Consider the following 23,757-nt stretch of genomic DNA (forward strand, 5'->3'; position numbering starts at 1 on the left):
TTATAAACATTTCTTGGGATAATAATGTTTTATTTTGAATATGCAAAATATAAATAAGTGGAAAGTTTTAAAATCTTTTATCTCTTAGAAAGAGTGCACAGAATAAAGTTGCAGTGGGGATAACAGTTAGATGTGCATTCTTTATGCCAAAATAAATCATTTCATTCTTTTTCCATATATCTCGCAGATTATTAGTCTGTAATTTTTTTCACTGCCTTGAGGCCCTGTGGGGGTCAAGTTACAAGTTTATTTTACCAACGACAACACAGATTTGACAGTGACACCTCTATTGACAAGTCAGACAAGTATACCTACCCTTCTTCTTGGAAATCAAACAAGAATCTTCGAATGCTGGTTGGGTCATCATCTGAAATGACAAATTGGCACAAATGCGTAATTATACAGCATATTGGGTCATAAGGCAATGCATTTTCCCGCCAAAAATTGAACGAACAAGACAATGTCAGGATTCAGTCACGGTGATACCCACCTTTAAGAACATTGATGTTAAACACAAATAATTTTGCTCTTTCAGAATGTTGAAATAAGTCAAAATTAGAGATACACCCCACTAGAACGAATGTTCTGCCTGCAATACATGCTTGAACCAAGCATTGGAAGATTAAAAATGTGACAGGTAGTGGTTTTATGTAACATGCCCAAACTTTCTTTCAAAGGTTGACAGAGTCTGTTGTTGCCTTAGATAACCAAACAAAGGTGTCAGATGTAATGGGCCAAGCCAGATTGGTAATGGGATTGGCCATGCCATAAATGAATAACCTTTTTATTTGATTATTACGGATTGGGTCTATAGAAATTGAACAGGGTGTTAATCAGTACAGTTGCTAGTTTTTACTGCAATGAAAATTGGAAGAAGGCTGGTATCCTGACGTAATCGGTGGTTTTGAATATACTCCGCCTCTTGATATTTCAAACGATTGTTTACAATGAAGGAGTATCAAAAACCTGTATCTCAGTCAGGATTAATTATAATAAGGATAATAATAATAATAATAATGTATTCATTAAACCTCCTTATAATATATATGAAGGAGTGGCGGTAACAAACATAGGCCTAGGGCAAGTATAATTCCTCCAAGATAGGATAGACGATTGTCTACAAGACACGCTCGAAAAGGATGTAAGGATGTACCATTTGTTGTCTGTACCATTTATGTGCCCTCTCAATAAGAAACAAAGGAACTAACATATTGCTTTGAACATAAATCATTCGTTTTATTTCTGACAGGACAAATATTTTGACGATAAAAATATCCACAATGTTTTGAACATCACAGGAGAAGTGAGTCGAAATGAAGACTTGAACACAAACATACAACTGGCAATTTCCAAAATTTAATGAAGTTAAAAGTCCACCTTTTTGGTACTTCTCGCATAATTAAGAAATTCTCATGAACGAGGAACCATTCTCCACGCAGATCGAAGAATATTCTTTCCGCCGACACAGATTAACACAGCATCCCGTGGTCACGGTAGTGGCACAGGCGCATGATGACATCAAAATCAACCGATCTATATAGCGATTGATAGGTCACCACAAACCTACAGAAAAACACACATGAAAACCCGACATAAAAGAGTAATATGCGTTGAACATTAAAGTTGTGTGCATCAATTAATTCTTGGCAGACCGATCCCTATGACTTTAGTATCTTCACGCACCTGTGACTGACTCCAAGAATCGTGGCATGGCAGAACCAAAATGGCTGCCCGTGTTGGCATTGATGCAACAGTGTAATTGCGCCGTTGTGCAGGGGTCCAGCTCTCAACATTCCAATTATTGAGACAAAGTGTAGTACCAGCAGATCATATCTTCTCAGCGCCAAGAATGATTTTGTAAGTAGAAATGATCTGGAGATAAGAACTCTGGATGCTTCTACCAGAATACCTTAAGTAGCACCAAATTAAACCCAGGTTACATTCCAGATAAGCCTTATTTTGACTGAAAAGGTATTGAGAGCAGCACACTGCGTCCTACAATGCAGCTTTAATTGACAACATCACGATTGTGTTTGGAAAGCAGGCAACAATTGGTTAAATGCAATCAGTTGTCCTGTTACGCCACAAGCCAAAACGATGAAAATCCCTTCTCTGTGGCGCACTTTAGTTTAGTTTATACCAATGCACAAAATGCAAAGATGATTCTCAATAATTAATTGTCTTCACTTCGTTTCTTAGAATTTCCACCAGCTGGTTTTGTGTCTTAGAATTGCAACCAGCTGGTTTTGTGTCCAATTTTCTCAAAATTCTAATGATTTCTCATCAGATTTTTTCACATCTGAAATGAAAAAGATGAAATAAAAGCAATCTTATGATAAGTTAGGACAAGAAGTGTCACGATCTTGGATAAATACTACATGAAATGCTGCCTTACAAGTTCAGAAATAAATAGGCCTATATCATGGCACGGCTATGATGAGGAGGGTCTGACATGAATTGCCTCAAACTTGGTTAAAAAGTGAAAGAAGAATATTCATGATCTTTAACTTCGAGATTCTTGAATATGTATTTCGTAAAAATGTTCAAAATAATATCTTGGTATCATCCCACAACCAATTTTAAGACATATAGAAACTTTTTGAGGCCATCAGTGACAGGTTTTATTCATACTGACTACTATAACAAGCTTAGGTATATATTTTTTTATATTAATCATGTTACCACGGTTACCAGTACTTTTAATGATTATTTAGTTTGGCAGTGAATGAAGCAGGTGTACAGGTTCAAAAAGTAACTTTGTAGCTAAAGTATACAGGAGAACCTCTTTATTGAGGACACCCTTGAAACTGACAAGCTGTCATTAATTTAATAGAGATGTCCTGATTACAGAGGTCAAAAACAATGGAAATGACCAGTTCAGGACCAAATGCAGTGTCCTTTAATAGAGAGGTCTCCACTGTTAATATACATTTCCACTGTGTATATATATAGATGTATATTGGTATTGATATTGTGCCGAAGTTCGGGGGCGCAGGTGGCATAGGACATCAGTGCCAGACCCTCCACTTCCCACTCTGCCTGTGCCAAAACTGGTATTTACACTGAGAAAACACAATTATTCAAACCCAGCCCAGGCCACACCAACCTTAACATTTAAACATTTTCGTGGGATCTGAAGCTTTGATATTTTCCGTTACCGTAAGGCGGGGTGACATTGGCTCAAAGTGGGGTAAATTTCCCCCCCTACAGCTTTTATAACCATACTGGCATACATGGTAAATCTTCTATTTTAACTGAATCACTGTACAAAGGGGGATGTAAAGAGATAACTTAGTGGGCTAAACTTATCATAGTTCAATCTAAATAAGATTTTGGGAGTTGGGGCAAATTTACCCCCAGGACCAATTTCACTCTGCTTTACGGTACAAGTATCACTTCAAAATAGGGCATGGCAAACTTGAGTTTTTGGACTTGAGGAAGCAATAATATTATATGTGCAAAGAGTTTTTTAGGGTTGTAACTTTTTACTCAGGACTGCAAACATATTTAGCGAGGTGTGGCCTGAGTTCTTCTTTCTGTCATTGACAGACTTGCCCACCCTGAGGTAACAGAACTAGGCCATACACCCACGATATAGCATTTTCAGTACCACATCCCGCAGCAACAGGCATTGCTGTTGGGGCTTGAAGAGTTCACCGGCACAGACACGTTGTACACAACTCAAGGCTCCAACTCCCACGTGATTTCCCTTTCGTGTTTCTCAAGCGCCGCCCAAACCAGCGAGTTTAAATCGCTGCGATCCATGATCATGTCTGCATGCGACAAAAAACCGCTCATTATAGCAGTGTTCATCGCAGCTGCCTGCGACAAGAAGCAGTGTTTGCCAATAATCTGCTATCAATATCAAACGGCTTTACCAACAGACAAGAACTTGTTGTGGGAATAGGCCTCATCGCCGTGCCCAACCTCTCTTACCACAGAGCTTCTGCCATCTATCATCAACAAGCTGAACTACTCACACACTCGCCCTCAATACAGATACCACAGAGACTTAAAGTACACATCATTATTTTACACGTTTCACTTAATAAATACTTTACATAATTTTTCCACTTTGTACAGGTTTTAACCACATTTGTGGCCAGATACACCACACGTCTATCTTGAGAACATTTCATAATGTAAATTTTTCCATCCAACCATTACTTTGAAGAAAATTGCTATTTTTATGTAATATCCAGAAAACATTTCGTTCAGATATTCGATATTCCAACTTTCCTCTTAAAGAAATAATGCTACAAAGATGCAACATCTGCTCAACCCTTTCTTCAGATAAGGCCATACCAATTTTTCACCAGCCGTTGTGCAGCCTTTTTTTCGAATGCGACTTTAATTTGGGACCAGGTTCACCTAAAAGACCTGGTAATATTTTCAAACTTTTTCTAAATCAGCCTTTACTTTTATTTTTTTGGACCTACAGGCTCCTCCTGGTGTGTCCAGAGAATCTATTGAACCAATAATCAAATTCGTATGGCCTTAGGAAATTTTAGCTTTAACAACAAAAGAATTACAATCCTGTTACTCTTGCCAGCAAGATTTACAAAACAGGGGGCAAAAAAGAATATTGAGCCATGCCCCCTGACCCTCCCTTTTACCCAATAGACAGATTTTCTACAAATTTATCTACGTCTACACGACATGATTACATCTACCTTGGCAATGAAATAGAATCTGCATTTTAAAAGAACACTCAGAATTCTGACAAGAGTAACAGAAACAAAGGAATTCCTTGCAACATCTTCATTGCAACACGCAATCGATATGCTCGAAGTCATGAACACATAGGTGAAAAGAATTTATGTACATGTACACTTTCAACTGTTCTCATCCTTCAAAATCAACAGTCGACCAGGCTTGGGAAATTTTCAAAGTCTGCACCTTTTACTCAAATATCGCCAAAAATCATATTTTCCTCTCAATGTATCTCACATGTGTTAGCAAGCAAATTATTTCCAAAACCAAAGTTTTTAATTTTTATCATTAATGCATCATCCCAATGAAAAAGCAAAAGCACTATTCATATTTTCGGACATGCTTTATCCATCCGATGCTTACATTTTGAATTCAAATGTTGGTACAAGGATATACACATGTACCATCTAGAAATATAGAATACACCACAGTTGCAATTTTTTTATAAACAAAGGCAAATCACAAATAATTTTGTTACATTTGTCTTTAAAATTGAGCCTCATCCACAAAGGTGGACAAATTCGAGAATAAAACAAAGCGCTTTAAATTTGTTGGTTTCAGATTAAAATGAACAAAATTTGAAAATTTCTCCACACCGAGAAGGAAATTTGACATGATCATGCAAAGTGGGAGTCCATTGCACAAATAAACGGAAATTTTTACAAAAAAAACGGAAATATGAGGACGACACATCCCAATTTCGATGAGCTGTCACGCTATTGAACACGTTTGTAATCTAAATCAACACAATCAAAAATTTCCAGAAAACTGACAGCTGTTTTGGTTTGTTTACAAGCAAACAGAACCCCATTTCTTCTAAACACGAGTAACATTGAAACCGAGGCCAGGTCAACAATTTCAAATAAACATAATGACTTTAAAAAAACCAAACTAACAAGATTTTTGGCAAAATACTTCCAGACCATTATTGAGTAATCGACCATCCCCTTCTTAACTTGTCTTATACCATGATTCAAATGAGAAAACACTCATCTTCCTGAAGAAATACTAGGGCTGAAGAAGTGGTTTTGAACAAAACAATTGGCATTTCAACATAATACTAAGCCGCCTGAGACATCGCATTATAACAATCTCCATGCACAATTTGAAACGACTTTAGCTGCAGTAATCGATATTTGAATTTTAAGTACAGAATACATCAAATCAACGGTAAAGATAAGAAATAAATAAATTTCTGCGTTTCAAAAACAACACCAAATTTCATTTAAACAAGTTTAATTCGCCTCTTTTCGAAATCAGCACACTAAGTAGTGCAGCGGTCTATCAAATAATGGTATCAGGCATTGTTGAAAATGACGTCGTTCTACCAAAATTGTGGCATGACGTCATTTTTCTACAGCATCTGACACCATAACTTAGTGAAGTTTGGTCACTTTCATTCATTTTGCCTTGTTATATGCTAGCAGAAGCCATGGTTGGTTAAACATGATGGGAACACATCGCCCAATATGACAACTGCAATAACCATAAATACCACATCTATTCAAAATACAACAACGTTTGGAATGGCAGACTGGACACGGATTGCCCGATACATAAAACAAAGAAAACCAAGCATACCTGAGAAAAGAGGTCAACGGGGGTGTATTGATATTCGATAACTAGAACTATCCAGCTTACACGATCATGTCTTGTCACTTCTGCTGCATCCCAATCACCTAGTTGCACCTTGTTCCCTGACCTACAATTGATGGTACTGTGAATGGCATTCGGGCAGTCTTAGTACCAACTGACATAAAGCCTGCCACCTAGACACACAGGGCCCTAAATTATTCCAGAACAGTTTCAAAGTTGAGTGTTTTACAAAATAATTGAATCTTACAACAGTATTAAGGAACTCTCCGGTACATTTTGACAGTAATTGAAGAACATATTTTGTTCCAAGTGTTTACAGAATACTTTAGCGTAGAGAAATATGAGAAATCAAACTGCCTGGCCTGGAGCAAATTTGGTAGGTGTTTCGAACAGCTTTAGTAGTGATATTTCGCACCACTGCTGCCAGACCTTTTTTGCACACCTATTTTAGGTCAGGAAGAAATAGGCAACTAGAAAAAATACCGATAAAAAATCCACGAAAGCACAACGGCAATTTGCTAAGAGCTTGGCGGCACCTGTGCTGTGGTACTATTTACAGCATATGGTTGCGTCATCGGTAACGTCACGGCAACCTGAAAGATGGCGTCAGTAGTCCTTGAATCGAATGGCGGACGCTGTGAGGTTACACTAGTTGTTCGTACGATATCTCCATGCTGGACCACCTGTGGCAAGTTCAGGGTCAGTTTTGGTCCACCGTTTGCAATGGTTGAGGCGTGCGTGAATTGAACAGGGTAGCCATTTTGAAAAGTGGTCGCCGGCAGCCGGTCGACCGTAGTCCATGGATTGCGGGGATTTGGTATGGGGGAATGAAGAGGTGAGGGAGTCGTGACGGGGGAACTGTGCATGTGCATCGGCGAGGCTAACCGCTCCACTGTGGCGTGCATTTGAGACGTCAAAACGTCCGGATTAAGTGTCAAAGGTAACGAGTTATGCATCAAATTCGTCGGAGCTAACGTAACATTTGGCGTGTAAGTCCTCGGTAGGCCACTAGGTGGTGCACTGGTTGGCACTTGATATGAAGCTTGTATTAACGCCGGATAATTCTGCACCGTCGCTGCACCATACGAACCATTCATAATAATCCCATATGCGGTATTTAGCTGGCCGGGTATCTGCACCACCTGGCCTTGTGCAAACTGTCCTTGGACTTGACCCTGAGTAGTGTGAATCTGACTTTGGATTAGGCCTTGAATCTGTGTATGATCCAGCGCTAGTGCCACTGATTGTTGCGTCACAGCACTCATTGTAGACGGTGGCGACACTGAGTGCATCTTTTCCTCCACGCCGACATTGAGCGCAGAACTGAGCGCAGAGCTCGTCAAAACCTGCGACATTGTCTTCAAGTCGTTTTCCGAAATGCTATTGGCTAGATCGTGAAGATTATCGTCGCCGAACGTCCCTAAGTGATCCTGGTGCAGATGCTGGTTGAGAATTGTATCTGCGATATGTTTGGCGAGTTCATCATCGTCACTTTGTTCCTCGATGAGACCCATTTTTCCGAGCGATTCCTTTGTCCGGTTCACAGTTTCGGACACTGCCGCCAAAGCACGTTCCAATTCCTCCGTCTCCTCGTGAGTGGGGATATTGTATTCTCCATTTTTACCTGAAAACAAACGTATATAAAGTATAAAGATCGGTCTTTTTGCAGTAATTTAGTTTAACCTAGGAGAAAAGAGAATGGAGAATTTCTGTGCAGTTTCTTGCACCAGAAAACTGTGCCAAAACTTTGATAAAATTCCTTACCCGTAAAAATATCAAATGCTTCATCAGGTAGTTTATTAAGCACCTCATTTATATCATGGTCTTCCAAAAGTTTGGTTGCTTGTTCAAGATCCAACCTTTCTGTCACTGGAAGGAAACATAAAATGGTTAAGATATCTGTAAGGACAAGGACCTCTTCCTCAGGTGTTAGTTAGTAGCTCCTGATTTCATTTACTTTGACAGCTGCTACAACTGCCACATAACATTGAACGTGTACCGGTACATCCGAAAGCATGTCTATCTGGGAGCTGGCGATGTCAAGGGGGCAAGACAAAAATGTCAACCTACTTTTACTGGTATATGGTATGTCCAACATACTCGGTGGCAGGTCATTTGTCAGAGCCAGGTGATCTAATTTCGCCAGATCCCTGGCGATCTTCTCCACAGCAGGATTGATAGGACGCGACGTGGATGAGGACATGGTCGTCGCTTGACTCGTCGGCAGCAGTGATGGCGGCGAGGGGATCTCGGGACTATCCACGCCCATGTCTTCGGTCATATTCTCGCTGGATTCTATGTCGACGTCCTGTTCGCCTTCACTCGTTGGCATGTCTGCAAAAGGAAGTCACAATATTGAGACGTACGCTCTAGACGTACGCAAAGAAATCCTACAGAGAGCTGACGAATCCTTTAAAATCAACCCCTTCTTTTTAGGTGAAAAAAACAGAAAGCCTCCGAAAGCCAGAAAGGTCACATCTCTGATACATACCAACATCTCCCATCAGTCCAAATGGAGGCATAGGTTTTTGTGGACGGAGTTTCTTCTGATTCTTCTTCTTCTTGCCTCGTTTTGGTGGACGTGTAAGAGCTGATGGTTTCGTCTTTTTACGCGGCTTTTTCAATTTCATGTACGACTCCTGAGAAGCTTCATAATCCTGAAATAAACAAGCAAAACATTGGTGCCTGGCCGAAGACCGAGTCAATAGGCCAATAAACGCAATCGGCACCTAACTGTAGTGGCAAGCTACCCACCTTAGAGGAGGAACACTAATTAGATGGCATCTTCAAGTGCCATGTGAATGCTAAGAAGAACTAGCCCAGTGGTTACTAGTTTTACCTGCAGACAAGAGATCTTTTTGTTGCACACAATCGCAATTATAATCGGAGATAGCTGCAATTTAAATAGCTCGTTTGTGCAGGGCTTTATACTCACAGCTTTGGCGGCATGGTCGGCACACAGCGGGAAATCATGTCGGATATCGAAGACGGGATCGCAACACTGAGCATTAGTTTCAGGACACCTGGCGGTGCAGTAGTCGAACATCTGTTGGTCGACATTATACATGATATGTTTCCGGCATTGGTTGGCAAATGGCAGGGCAGGTCGTGGACACGTTTTACCATCATCTGTCTTGTGGAGGCAGCCTCTTTTGTCAGTTACCTTACGCTTTACCCTGGAAAAGCAAAGGTCGTCTTTAAACATCTGGGGACCCAGAACAGTAGCTGATAAAAGTTGTCCTTATAAAGTTTTCTGTTTTTGGGCTCACTACTAGAACACACTCCCACATGAGTAGGGCAACTAAATTATGCAGGGAGAGACAAGGCCTGGTAGAATATATATCTTTTACCTTATTACACTCATCCAATAGAAAAATAATGAATTAAAGACCTACAATACAGCAATGAAATCATAATGTAATTTGCAGGGGGCGACTGCAGCATCTGTCTAGATGATTCAGCAGAATGCAGGTTTCAGAAGTTTATTGCTCACCTTTCAGGGGGTACTGTTTCCTCTCTCTCCTTCATCGCTAATAGCGCAGCGACGGCTGAACTTGGACTTTCCCTCACGGCGTCGAGTAGCGTCTCCGAGATCTTTCTGTGATAGTGTTGTAATGAGGCATTCGTGTTAAGATTCCGCCGGAGTTGAACTAGCCGTCGCCGGAGCCTGGCACGCATCAACGCAAGGCGTGTTGTTCTTTTTATTGGTAAGCTGTTTTCATGGCTACTGTAGGTACAAAAAGGAAATGTTCAGTGGCTAGTTGAGTCTACTTACATTAAAAGTGCAATTGTTGGCAGCTCAGCCTGCTACATCTGTACATGACATTGCACGATGCCATATAATTCTTAAAGGGCTACATATACATGTACATGAATGCACTATTTACGCCAAGCAGACACACAGCTCTGAGATATCGTGAACCAAAGTAAAAGGTCATTCCAAAGTCTGTAGTGTAAGAACACCCATAAGATTTTGGTAACTTACTCATCTGAGTCCATCTCCTCATCTGATGAAGGGGTGAACCAAACTCGTTGCCATGGTAGCGCATCTATATCACTGTCATCATCACTGTCCGAACTATCTAAACCTGTAAACAAGAGGGTTTACATTTACAATATATGAATACCACAGAATGACGGATCACTAAAGATGTCACTAATTTTGAACTCACTGACAGCAGATGTCATCACCTGTAGTGGAGTAGGTCGAGTATTACGGATAGGTATGTGAAAACAACCCTCATAGATTCAAAGATGCACAAGATGATACGAAAGAAGATGTCCTACCATTAGGGACTAAATCGGAATTATAGAGCTGTCTCTTGGCATAATATCCATACACCTCTACCGGAGAATCACGCTTCAACTTCACACGGGCCTTTTTCTCTGGCAACACCTTCCGAGGTTTCCGTAAGTGCACTTTTGTAAAGTTCTGTTTAGGGTCTAACTGACTATATGCTGGCAGTTGAAAGTCTGTGACGCCGTCTGGCTTCGGTTCCTTTTTTATGGCTGGGGCGCGGGGCGCTGTCGGATACGTATGGAGGTAGGGATGAGGGTGAAGCGGCACCCTGGATACTGGCATGTGGGAGGAGTTTGTCGTCGCAGATGAATACGAGGGCGGATGCGACAAGAATCCCGCCGAGGAAGACAGTTGTCGCATTTGATTGAAAACTGACGAATGAGCATTTGAATCCAATGGAAACTGTAACGAATTAATGCGAGGCTGAGGTGAGAACATCGACGGTTGAATCTTCGGCGACGAAGACGCGCTATGATTCTCCATGTCGCCATGATGGCCACCTTCCTGGTTCTTCTTCTTCTTCATTTTGTTTTGTGCGATTTTCGTTTCCAACTGATTCACAGTCCGCGAACTCCTCGGTCCGAATTTTGATTTAGATTCCAAACGAGATTTCGATCTCTCCACATGAAGTTTTTCAGCCAATTCTGGGTATAATTTTGCAGCGCTAACATGTTCTGGTGGTCGCCCCGGTACAGGACTTTTGCCGCCAGGCACGCTAGTCTGTTGGCAGCGAATCGCACCTGGACCTTTGCCACCAGGCACACTATTCTGCTTGTTTGTCCCACTAGGACTTCTACTCCCGGGCACACTAATCTGCCAAGTACTTTCAAGAGGACTTTTGCTCACTGGTACACTAACAGTGTGCCAAGTCATTCCAACAGGACTTTTGGCCCCTGGCACACTTGTTTGCCGGTTAAATCCACTGGGGCTTTTGCCCCCTGGCAGACTATTTTGTCGGTTAATTCCACCAGGACTTTTGCCTCCAGGCAGATTATTCTGCCGGTTAATTCCACTAGGGCTTTTGCCCCCTGGCAGACTAGTTTGTCGGTTAATTCCACCAGGACTTCGCGCCGATACTGGACTTTTATTCCCGATTGCAGCAGGACTCCTCACAGCCACTGGTGATGGTGCCATCATTTCGGTAATGATGGGCGGCGTGGGTGTGCTGATGATGACTTTAGTAGGAGGTGGGGCAGGTTCGTCAGGGAAGGCGTAAGGATCATCCGATATAGTCGAGGAGTTGGTGTTGGCGCGTTCGTCACGCTGCGTGATGTTGAATTTTGTTTTGAGTCTGTCGTGTAAGGACATTCCCTTGTTTCCATCCGCAATACTGGCATGGTCATGTTCTTTGTCCCGATCTCGTTTCGGCCGTCGTTCCCTCTTCGGGATCATCCCCAGCATTTGCCTGTGGTTGTTGCAGTATCTGAAAACACAATCATACGACTGATGAAAGTCACAAATACGTTTCTCTGTTCTCCCCAGGATCGACCTGCACCCTATTTTGCTGCTTCTGTTCAATTTTACATTGGTGGGAATCAGGACACGTCACTTATGACACCACTGTCAGTACCAATAAAGAGGGCCCTTATGAGATACTGCATCTAAGCTGGCAGAATTTGCAGACGCCATGCATCATCAGATCAAACTTACATGCGTTCCTCATCTTTTGGTATAGCATTGGTACACTTCTGTTTGCTGTGTGTACAATGGCAGCATTGCTTCCAAGGCGCCGTCGGGTCCTCCAAAATGTGGCGCACGCAGAATGCATATCCATTCAACCTCCGTTGTTTACATATCTGTGGGTGATAAAGATGATTCAAATTTTAAATTTGGTAGCGTACACAGTAATTTTAACGGTAAAGGTTGTAATTTCATTCCACACTTCTACTAAATAGGGTAGTCATGATTGATGATGAATTGATGATGATGATGATGATGATTAACGAATTGAATGTATCTTTCTTACCTTTGCACTAAATGAGCATAGCGGTTTGCTATCGAACGGAGAATAGTGGATATTCTTGCCTTCATACATGTTAAGAATACAGTCTGGACATTTTCCAGCTGAACACACCCACTTCCATTTGCTATAATAACATCATTCTGAAAATATAAACAAATTGAGTTATCACATCAGTTAACTGACATAGTGACAATAGCCTTAGTCAAAGGAGATATATATATGGCGAGGATGGCGCTAAAGCTGACTTCGGACAATGCCTAAAGACACAGCGATCCTTTGTTCAAGGTTAAACGCATTACTGGTCAGCGCCCAAACAGACTTCTTTGAATTCGTCAATCGACGCTAGGCTATAGGGCCTCCCGCCCTTCAAGCATGCTTCTAAAAATCTGTCAAGTCATGAAGTGTCGCAACAAATAGGCCTACATTCGATTTCTACTGGATAATCTGACACACTATTACAAGGTCAAGCAACAGAAATGCAACACATAGGCCGCAAAGAACTGAAATGCATGTTTTAAGGTTTCTGTGTCAAAAAGAAGACACAGATCCTGGAAAGGGTTTCCCCCAAAATTTCCAGGAATGCGTAATTTTTCCAGGGAATACCCCCATTTTGTATCATAAATACGGGTCATCCAACTAATATTTCCACACGTCTTATGCATTGAGAGGGCCACAAAATATCCCAGGAATTCAAAATAGACAAAGCGGGAGTATTTTGGACACTATTTACATCAATATTTGACGAAAAATGAAACCTGGGTTGGGAACTTCCTGGAAAAACCGAGTCCCACGGAAGGGGGTCCGTGTCTCCTAAATTACAGCTTTGATTCAAAATTTCTTGCGTTCCATGGTTAGATTGGACCTTAGGGTTATACATACCAGGCGTATATTCCTTATTTTACTAATTTAAGTGCTTAATTTTGGTGAAAATAAAATTGCAAATGTCTTCGATAAAATGGCCGCCTGTTTCAGCACGTAAACCAATGCAGATGTATTTATTAGCGCAGTGACAAAAGAGCCGCTTTGCATTCATGCTACACCATGCTTGCACATTACCATTTACATTGGGAATTCCCCCTTTTCTTTACATAGAAAAACCGAAAGCTCAACAGTTGACATTTCAAAAGTGTTTCATGTCTCATTTGAAACCCAATACTATAATTGCTGCAAGAAAATAAGAATATTCTGCAACATTGTATTCTGCTATTCTTGCCTCTTTGACAATCCATCCGCACAGAAAATAATTATCAGTTCGCATGCGAATTTTTCTTTCATTTCAAAAGTATGAGATGCAATGTCGGCAGACTTTCTCATGAATGAAGTCATTAAAAGGGCCGAAAGTGTTAATTGAGTGATTTAGGGGTTTTAATTGACTTTGGGTCATTGAAGAAATAGTGCCGGAGCGGCAAGGCAAAACCCCTCAGCTCGCACTTGCGCCCCCAGATAAAGCGCACTGCCTGATTGTTGTAAGAGCTGCTCATAGCCATTTTGTTTTCACTCCAAAAACATGCTTTTTCATTTATTTATCAAACTTGTCATGCGATGAAAATCGACAGACGTATAGTTGAGGACATTTACATATACACTCCACTAATGCAATCTTAGTTTATCGTGGAATAAAGCCGATATATTGGACTGAATATCAAGTAATTTCTCCAACTGAGATATGCTCATTACCAATTAGTCGGGCACCTGTTCAGCGATTTGATTCGTCAATTTTATGACCTAGTCAATTCTTATTGGTGGAGGGAATGATTGACATATTCCGGAAGTCGACTTCTTCCCATAATGCAATTTTCCATCAAAACAAACATGGTGGCCAGGTTGCTGAAATTTTGTGAGTTTCTGAATAAAAATGCTGTAATTCTCCATTCTTTGATGAAAAATTTTGAATTGATGTCATGTATTGTTTTCATATCATGTTTTTCTCTATGGATACGAAATTTCATTGAAATCGGATGAAGCAGCTGTAAATAAACTGATTTTGAAGTTGGAAAATGACAGCTCTGCAGAGTAGTGTCAGACTGTGTTCTAGCAAGCTAGTCTTCTCCTCATGTCTTCTTGGGCTTTCATGACACTAACTGACTGACTGTCTATAGCCTACTTTATATTGTGCCTTCGTTGCACCAGACAGTCCATGGCACTCTCTTATCCCTGCAATCTGCATCACCATTGTCATTGACACGTCTGACACAAGTCATTTGATTAATGATGGGATTGATGGTAGTTGATACGGCCAGTAGGGGCGCCTAGACGGTAGACCGGCTGTGACCACCAGTCAAATCAGTCATGGCCTATCCTGTATCTAATCTATATTTTCAGAATCTAAAAACCTTCGATTTTTGCATCTGGCTGTGATGCAAGCTGCCTGGGCCCCTCAGCAGGGTAAAATGCCTGGAGACAGTTCGTTGAAGATGAAATCTCGAGTTGCGATGATGAGGAGAGGAAGAAGTAGTGCAGAGGGGGAGTCAAGACTGGACATTGATACATCAGATATTGTGTTACCTCCTCACATCAGGTAAAAATATTTGATGGGATAAATTCATGCTATTTTATCTTCGAAACTTGTACCTAAAAAAGAATACTAACAAAAAAAGCACCTAGCCCAGCTCTGAAGGAAAGTAGTTTAAGGAGTCAGCAGATTTGAACTGCACTGTAGTTGTAGTGACCTTTTTTGAAACATCCCTGAATTTTCTTTATTGTTCTTTCAGGTCAAGACTTGATGATCTTTTTACTCAGATAGAAAGAGAATTTGAATTGCTTTATGCAGAGAACCTCGCTCGTAAGTATGGAAAAATTTGACCCATCATGACAATAAACAGCAACAATAGTTTACCCATTATGCACAGAAGATAGACTAGCAGACAATCTTTCAAAATTGTACGCAAACGCCACATAACAAGATAACAGATAAGTTTTTGGCATAGATTTGAAGATGATGTCCAGATATTGAGATCGTCTCCAGAAATAGCAGGTTTATGACAATAAACAATGACATTACCCAGCATGCACAGGAGACGACCTTTCAAAGACAAAGTGCAGGCAAAGATGATATCACAAGATAAGAGATATAACAACAAGCTCTTGGCATAGATTTGAAGTTGATGGCCAGATTTGAAGATCATCTCCAGAAATAGTGTCGACTGCTAACAATAAAGATAATACATTTATGTTTGTTGTATTTGCAGTACATGATGAGGTTAAGGTCCTGAATAATCGCTTAGGGATCGGCGAGCGAGAAGAATCTCATGAACCATCTGATTCGCTCTTTGGAGTCAAAGCTTTAGCCAAAAAATGTAAGTGAATAAGTTATGCATCTAATTTTGGATTGGTTTGACACTGCTTCCCCTTCATTGCAAGTGTGACACATCTGAAATCAATAGGTTGATAAATAGACTGAGTGTTTTTCCTTGTTTATTTGTAAAAATTCGAATTATAAATATCAAAATAATTATGGAAACCCTGTTATAATGTTGTTGCAGGCTTTTCGGTATTGAGTGTTGAGCTTTTAGATTGATCATTTATTATAGTTATATGGAAAATCTCTTTGTATGAAACTTTCAAGATCTTGTGAATGTGATCAGAGTTTTTCATTCCACAGTTTGTTCGAAAGTAATTTACTGGATCATCTTTTCTTTTCAGCTGGAAGTCAAATTTCCCAGAAAATTAAAACGACATATAAAGCGTCAACTAGTCGAATCGTATCTAGTTTCAAGGCAGCATCTTCGGGCTGTCAGCAAGTGAGGGAGTATCGGGGCCATCGTGATGGGGTCTGGGAGGTCAGTCTGTCAAAGCATGGACCCCAGGTCATCGGGACAGCATCAGCTGGTGAGTCACTTTTATCATCTTCTGCGTTTATTTGTACAATGGAACCTCCAATAAGTCCTGCAAACAAGCAATTTTAGTCGCTGTAACCTTTGATAATTATATCTGTGATGAGTGATACAAAGATTGCTTGTCTGTAGGCAAACCTTGGTATTCGTTGGTTTGATACTGATCACTGGTTGTTGCAGATCGCCAATTCTTGTTGTGAGTGAGAGATTTTTTGTTGCATAATCACAGGTTGTGGCGAAAACTTTCAAATTGTCGAGATAGCTAGCGGTAATGATTATTGAATATGAAATTCAACAATTCTGTTGTGGAGAAAGATTTATACAAATACAATGAATACTGTACCATGTTTCAGAAAATTTCATTGAGCAAAATTTTAGCCGATTTAGTATTCATTAACACCTTCTCATGATTTTAAATTTTTGATTGTGTATTTCACAAAGTCACCTTTGCGATTTGACCTCAGATTTGATGGCACCTTTTGTTCAATAAATAAATAAATTTGACCCGAGGGCCAAACAAACATGTATGAATATGCTCGTTTGGCAGTCTCATCACTGATCTCCAATGCAAACAGAAAATCTAGTTGCAGGTATTTTAAGAAGGCTAATTGCCACAGCCACAGGGTGTGGGAGAAAGAAATTGATTTTGCATCGGATAACCTTTTCATATTACCATGAGGTATGGTAAGGTCGCGCGTGAAATGCACAGAAAATTGTAACAATATGTTATTCATCATTGTTCCAGATAAACAAGTTTCCAAATATTTGAATTTTCCAAAATTTTATGATGAATTTCAGACAAAAATTTAATTATCCCCTTTTTTTGCCAAATGTGGCCCCCAATATGTCTGCGTAATGGAATACAAGTTTAAAATATCTGTATCTGACAAATCAAAAAGATTACCAGAGACGGGATTTGAACCTGCAATCATCGGTTTAGGACTAAAACAAAGATTTTCCCCTTTTTTGGCCAAAAATGGCCCCCAATATGTGTGAAAAATGAAATACAAGTCTAAAATACCTGTATCTGTCAAACAAAAAAAAATACCTCAGGCGGGACTTGAACCCGCAATCTTCGGTTCCGGAGACCGACGCCTTCTCCATTAGGCCACTGAGGCAATGAATGTTTGCAGGCAGGTTTATAAAAAGTCAATCAGTAGTATGGGCTATGACTCGTGAATTAGTGAGTCACCAAGACAGGTGTGACCTTTGTGTGACGTAACCTGCTTAGGGTTTGAGTCAAGGGGTTGGCGTGTGGGGGGAGGTGGGGGGGTTTGTCACGGCTCATGAATTTCGTTAAAAAACACCAATGTGAAAAATCTAATCAGTTTGTTGACTTTGCCTGGCTATTTGCGCCCAAGTGCTCTATGGGTAGTGAAGTTACTTTTTAGCTCACCTCTTAGCAGAGGTGAGCTTATCCCATACCGTGGCGTCCGTCGTCCGTCGTCGTCGTCGTCGTCGTCGTCGTCGTCGTCGTCGTCGTCGTCGTCGTCGTCGTCGTCGTCCGTCGTCGTCCGTCGTCCGTTAGCAGGGCACGTTTCGTAACTGTTAGAGCTATTGAGTTGAAACTTGGTACACATGTACCCTTATGTAATGACACCTTGGAGACCGAGTTTCGGTCCGATTCGTTTCATGGTTTGGCCACCAGGGGGCCAAACGTTAAAAGTGAAAATATGCAATATCTCCCTTAATAGTAGTCGGGAAATTTTGTAAAAAATATGCTAGGTACTTCTAGCAAAGGTGCATCATATATCCTCCGGGTTTTTGATTTGACCTCCTTTTCAAGGTCACAGAGGTCAAATGGTGTAAATTGGCCGTTAGGATGTAACGATGGCACGTTTCTAAACTGCAATGACTATTGATACCAAATTTGGTACACATTTACCCCTTAGTCAGTTGATCTCAGGGACCGAAGTTTGGTCCAATATGATTCACCACTTGACCACCAGGGGGCAAAATCCAAAAACCTTAAAAATGTGATTATTCCTTAACTTCTTGCCCGATTGCCACCAATTTGATATCATGGGTACATCTAACCACCATACAGTATATGTCACACAGGTTTTTAATTTGACCTTCTTGTCAAGGTCACAGAGGTCAAATGGCGTAAATTCGCCGTCAGGCCGTAACTATGGCACGTTTCTTAACTGCAATGACTATTGATCACAAATTAAGTACACATGTACCCCTTGGTCAGGTGATCTCAGGTACCGAAGTTTGGTGCGATCTGATTTGCCGTTTGGCCTCCAGGGAGGGGGCCAAATCCTAAATTCTTCAAAATGCCATTATTCCTAGTAATGACTTGCCCGATTGGCACCAATTTTATATCATAGGTACATCTAATTCTAATAACCATTCAATGTGTCACCCGGGTCTTCTTTGCTTTGACCTACTTTTCAAGGTCACAGAGGTCGAATGTACTGTAAATTGGCCATTTTGGGGAAATTGTAATTGCTTGGACCTACATCAAACCTAACACTACATGACACAAGACCATGCTCTTTATCCATCTTTCCTCCACATGAGGTGAGCACAATGGCCCTGGCCATTTCATTTTTCCCAGTTCTTGTTTATCTCTTTAAAAGATGTTAGCTCCTGCTTTTATTTTAAAAGCTTAATGATGTATTGCACTGATTAACCCTCTGTGGTTGGTGTCAGTGTGAAAATGATAAAAACAATTTCTAGGCCTTGGATCTGTGTCAAACTTCATAATCAAGCTGTTCACTGTGCGAAGATAAATCAAATGCATATGGCTCATAAATAAAACAATGTACATAGAGGATTTCAGTTGAAATTAACCCTTTCTTTTCAAGTATGTTTGCATCCTCGTGCAAGACACTTATAAGATTGTGATCAATATTGTGTTGCTTCCAGATTACACGGCACGGTTGTGGTGCATTGAGACGGGCTCCTGTCTGCTCCAGTACAACGGCCATTCCGGTTCAGTCAATTCACTGCGGTTTCATCCGTCACAAGATCTCGTCCTGACGGCGTCGGGGGACCAGACATCACATATCTGGCGGGCTCAGATAAATCTTCCCATCCCCTTTAGTGGGGATTTTCCAGGCGTTCATGGCGTAAGTAAATTCCACCTGGTCTAGCCAAGTTTCTGCGTCTTTGATCGGATGTTGAGTCCACGCAAGCTCCTCTTGTTTTCACTTGGTGGGATATTTTGCTTGCACTGGCATAGACAGTAGATACATGTACAAGGAACTCCTGTGTTCAAACTAATAAGGCTTGTTTCTGTTTCCTTCAGCTACAAAAATCACACTCCTCGGGTGAAGAAGAGGTGGAGACGTCAGAAAAGGAGGACGCACCAGACGGTAGGTTCCATAAGTTATGAGCTGGTTAGAGCCCCAAACTTCTTTGAAAACCTGCTACCTGACAAATGCTGGATGGAAATTGAGTAATGTGTAATTTCTGCCATGTGTTTTTGCTTCTGTTACAGTCATTAGGCTGTAAACTGTGAAATTCTCACGACGCCTGGTGTTATTTTTGTGATGTACAGAAGTGTTTTGCATTGCAATATGTAATATTTATTTCCAGACATCGGGGACCATGAAGTGACGGTCGTACGCTCACCAGTCTTGGAGCTTCACGGGCATACCGGCGTCATAATCGCTGCCGATTGGCTCGCTGGCGGCACCCAGGTTATCAGTGCATCATGGGATAGAATGGCAAACCTTTACGACGCAGAAACTGCTGAGGTCATCAATACATTGACAGGTACATTATATATTGGCATCTTTATCGACCAAGAGCTGGTGAATTAACATTTTAGTAGGCAACGACATGCCATGCACATCCTTCGCATGTCATTAGGGCATGTACATGACGTACTATGCACGTCACCCCAAGCGAAAGGCTGCCAGAATATACTAAAATATGCTCCATTGTTTTACACAGGTCATGACTCGGAATTGACTCATGTTTGTGCACACCCTGCGCAAAAGCTTGTTGTGACGTCATCAAAGGACACCACGTTTCGAGTTTGGGATCTGAGAGACAAATCTATGCAGGTCAATGTCTTCCAGGGACATACACAGTAAGTGGTTGGTTATGTTTGTAGTACGATTAGAGGCGGATCCAGGAGTCTGAGGAGAGGGGCCACCTCGGAGGTAGGGTTTATATTTTCTTAAATACAGGAGGTATGAACATCAAAGGTGATATGTGGACATGAAGTTTTTATGGAAGATAGCCGACACCACAAGAAACCGGCACTTTCGATGCCTTAGGTAGTAGGAAGCGTCTAATTTTCGCAGGCATGTAATTTTTGTGGATTTCGCCAAAAAATGATTCGATCACAATTTACAGTACCAGTGTGCGTGCAGCAGTGGGACAGATAGAGACTTTCATCATTATGCCCTTCCCAAATGTACCCAAGCTCATGTATGATAAAGATAAATTCCATTCCAGACCTGTGACGAGTGCAGTATTCGCCGGGGTTGACATGGTAGTGTCGGGCAGTGATGACCGCACGGTCAAAGTCTGGGATCTGCGCAACATGCGATCGCCGAATACGACAATTAGGACGGATTCTGCTGTGAATCGATTGGCCATATCACAGTCGAGTATGACGATCGCCATTCCTCTCGATAATCGCCACGTGCGACTTCACGATATCCACGGTGTCCGACTAGGGCGTCTGCCACGAAATAACAGACAGGTAGGGATGGAGATTATAGCTTCTGACTATGGAGCCCGTGTTGATGATGTCATTGCAGGAAATTCCACCGTTGCGATGGTTGAACTGATGTCAGATTACGTCATTGATTCAATTTGTCATCGGGCTTGGTGACGTCAATAACGTAATCCACAAGTGCCATTTCGTTGTCAATGTTGAAGGAATTGTGCACTGTCAGTCAAAAAAGAGGAATTTGAAAGAAATTTTTCATCAGGACTGTTTTTTGATCACCCTGTATCAATCTCTATTTCAGGGTCACAGCCGAATGGTGTGTGCTGCCACCTGGTGTGATGATCATCCAATGTGCAATCTTTTCACCTGCGGTTTTGATCGGCGGGTGTTCGGTTGGAATGTCAACCCACAATCCAAGGACTAGCGATGCAGGGCTAGGACTAGGCTAGCTTAGGATAATCTACACCTGATAATGAATAAACTCCTGGTCAAGTCTGGCTGAAAGAACTGTTTAACTTGGATCGGGCTAACCGGGATACACTACCAGTATCAGCAAATTACTCTAGTTTCACCAATCTAAGACCACTTCTCATGTTCTTTCATGAACTTAGGTGGTTGGATTTCTATAATTTCTCTTGTAAAAACGATTTTATTATGCTCTTAGAACAATCTATTTGATGTAGCGCTACACCATTGTACTCAGGTTCAACGGTACGTGCTGGTGTACAGAAGTTGTTCGGGCGAAATATTGCGATCTTGTGGACCAACCAACCTCGACAACAAACCTTGTCCGCAGACGGCGATATTGCAATGTGTGTTGATATACAAGTACATCATGTGATAGCTTATAGAGGGGGGAGAGGGCTACGATAAAAAATGGGAATTGGCAACAACCATTTGGATTGTAAAACCTTGGTAAAGATAGCTTTTAGGAGTTTGATTTAAAGCTCAGAAGTGGGTTCCCCAATTATTGGGTGAATTTTCTAGTCTAGTTGGCTTTAAAGGCCCAGTACATTGAACAGATAACCCAATCTTGATAACATTGACAATGTTCACATGCTGATATTGCGTGCATTTAGTTGTAACCTATTCTCGGTCAACTTGACTTATAATGTATCATCCTAATTTGGATACTTGAATGGAACATATCACAAAATGTCACATTTTCCATGTCAACGATTGTACGGGAAAATACTGCAAACTGCAAAACTTTCGAGCATTTTTATTGTTGAGATTTGCGAAATTTTTCTTTTGGGGGATTAATTTGATTATTTAGTTTTTCTGACCAAAAAAATATTTTTTTTGCTTTTTTTCTTCGAAATCAAGGCTAAGCAAATCTATAAAAATCAAACGCTCATGAATAATTTAGTGGTGCACAGTAGAGAATATCTTGAATATTGTAAATATTATTCTACTGTAAGTTTGTTGGTTCTGTGGTGAATGTGAAAATACTTAGATAAAGTGTGATACTTGGAAAAAGCTTTGGTAGGTTATCATTTCGTATTATTGTAATGACTGTAGTGATTGGCCACAGGGCGTATTAAATGATATCTTCCTAAAGTGCCCTGCAAATGAGCAAATTAAAATGCTGCCACCTGCAATTTTAATTGCACTTGATGATCAATATTAAGCTGAGCGATTACCAGTTTTATCTGCAGAGGAGAGATCTTCTTGTCGCACATCGAAGCAATTATAATTGCAGGTAGCATCGCCATCGATTCAAATCGCATGTTTGCAACAACCCTGCATGGCTGATATTTCATTTGTCTTTGTGAAATTTGTTTTGTGTTATTGTTTGTTCACTCTTTTAGGATTGGATTAAAACATTTGAAATCCAATTAAAACACTACTGCGGTGTATTCCCATTTACCTTTGCCACAAAAAATACAATCAAAATGAGCAGGATATGCCTAATGCTTTTTGTCTGATGACAGTTGTTGCTCTATTGTTTATGTGCCAACTTCAAAGATCATTAAATTAAAATAATTTGTAACCAGAAAACATATTTGTTGTGTTATTCTTTTTTCATAGTATAATTTCAGAGGGTCAGGATTCGAAATTTTACCCCAGGACTCAAGTCACAGGGACCGGAATTCATAGCAGAACACTTATTTCATCCCGAAAGGGCCAAACCTGCATGAACAACAAGTTGTGGGGGGGGGGGGGCAGTTCCCTAAATATGGCCCGGAGTTTAGAATTAATAAAGGAGCAGTCTGTGGTACACAAGGTCAGATTCTGCCCCTGGTGGTGAGGAGGCAAACCATTTCAAGTCCTAATCTGTCCTGACACAAAAACCCTTTTAATAATAAACTGGTGCATAATGATTAGAATATGAATTCACTAGAATATGAAGCATACTACATTTTAACCAAAACAAAATGTAAATTGCAGCTTTTACAAATATTGGTTTCAAACAAGAAACAATAGTTTTCCCAAATGTGTGAAATGTGTCCCATAAACATTTCGCTAAATGTTTTCAATAGGTCCGGAATATTCCCTTCCTTCCGTAGCGTATGACTACCATCATGCGTAAAAAACGAATAGCTATAATTATTTTTGAATGGGACCCCAAAGAATGCACTCTGGGTGTCCTCACAAAAGAAAAAGGTAAAGTGACTGGTGTGCTTTCTATACCTTAATGTGGGTCATGGAGAGTGGCTTGTGTCTAACCAATAACAACCATAGTATTCATTCAACACCTCTCTGGTCAGGTATT

General features: G+C 40.8%; 2 protein-coding genes and 1 non-coding gene across 3 annotated transcripts; 1 reads left to right on the top strand and 2 right to left on the bottom strand.

The window, feature by feature from the left end:
* Positions 1-1,217: 1,217 nt before the first annotated feature.
* On the bottom strand, positions 1,218-13,553 carry LOC135497769 (INO80 complex subunit D-like). Its single transcript, XM_064787626.1, has 11 exons — positions 13,452-13,553; positions 12,576-12,712; positions 12,260-12,405; positions 10,597-12,032; positions 10,295-10,397; positions 9,803-10,036; positions 9,245-9,485; positions 8,801-8,966; positions 8,380-8,643; positions 8,074-8,178; positions 1,218-7,933 (listed from the first exon to the last, which is right to left on the bottom strand). The coding sequence occupies exons 2-11, from the start codon at positions 12,642-12,644 to the stop codon at positions 6,828-6,830; spliced, it is 3,870 nt and encodes a 1,289-aa protein (XP_064643696.1). The 5' UTR covers positions 12,645-12,712; positions 13,452-13,553; the 3' UTR covers positions 1,218-6,827.
* A 791-nt stretch (positions 13,554-14,344) lies between these two features.
* LOC135498111 (WD repeat-containing protein 37-like) lies at positions 14,345-23,036 on the top strand. Its single transcript, XM_064788281.1, has 11 exons — positions 14,345-14,409; positions 14,895-15,090; positions 15,284-15,354; positions 15,761-15,868; positions 16,215-16,400; positions 19,280-19,482; positions 19,662-19,728; positions 19,952-20,131; positions 20,312-20,450; positions 20,822-21,071; positions 21,343-23,036. Exons 2-11 carry the CDS (start codon positions 14,930-14,932, stop codon positions 21,463-21,465), a joined length of 1,488 nt encoding a protein of 495 aa, XP_064644351.1. The 5' UTR covers positions 14,345-14,409; positions 14,895-14,929; the 3' UTR covers positions 21,466-23,036.
* Trnar-ccg (transfer RNA arginine (anticodon CCG)) lies at positions 17,451-17,523 on the bottom strand. Its single transcript has one exon. It is a non-coding gene; the product is annotated as a tRNA-Arg (tRNA).
* Positions 23,037-23,757: the final 721 nt, after the last annotated feature.

The sequence above is a fragment of the Lineus longissimus genome, chromosome 13, assembly GCF_910592395.1.
Source record: "Lineus longissimus chromosome 13, tnLinLong1.2, whole genome shotgun sequence".
Lineage (NCBI taxonomy): Eukaryota > Metazoa > Nemertea > Pilidiophora > Heteronemertea > Lineidae > Lineus > Lineus longissimus.

Bases quoted from the DNA above. Each gene is read 5' to 3' on its own strand.
- LOC135497769 (XM_064787626.1), bottom strand. From the start codon at position 12,644: ATGTATGAAGGCAAGAATATCCACTATTCTCCGTTCGATAGCAAACCG. The intron at 12,406-12,575 runs GTAAGAAAGATA...TATCACCCACAG, and splicing joins TATGCTCATTTAGTGCAAAG to ATATGTAAACAACGGAGGTT. The intron at 8,967-9,244 runs GTGAGTATAAAG...TGTTTATTTCAG, and splicing joins CCGACCATGCCGCCAAAGCT to GATTATGAAGCTTCTCAGGA.
- LOC135498111 (XM_064788281.1), top strand. From the start codon at position 14,930: ATGCAAGCTGCCTGGGCCCCTCAGCAGGGTAAAATGCCTGGAGACAGT. The intron at 15,355-15,760 runs GTAAGTATGGAA...TTGTATTTGCAG, and splicing joins TTATGCAGAGAACCTCGCTC to TACATGATGAGGTTAAGGTC. The intron at 20,451-20,821 runs GTAAGTGGTTGG...ATTCCATTCCAG, and splicing joins GTCTTCCAGGGACATACACA to ACCTGTGACGAGTGCAGTAT.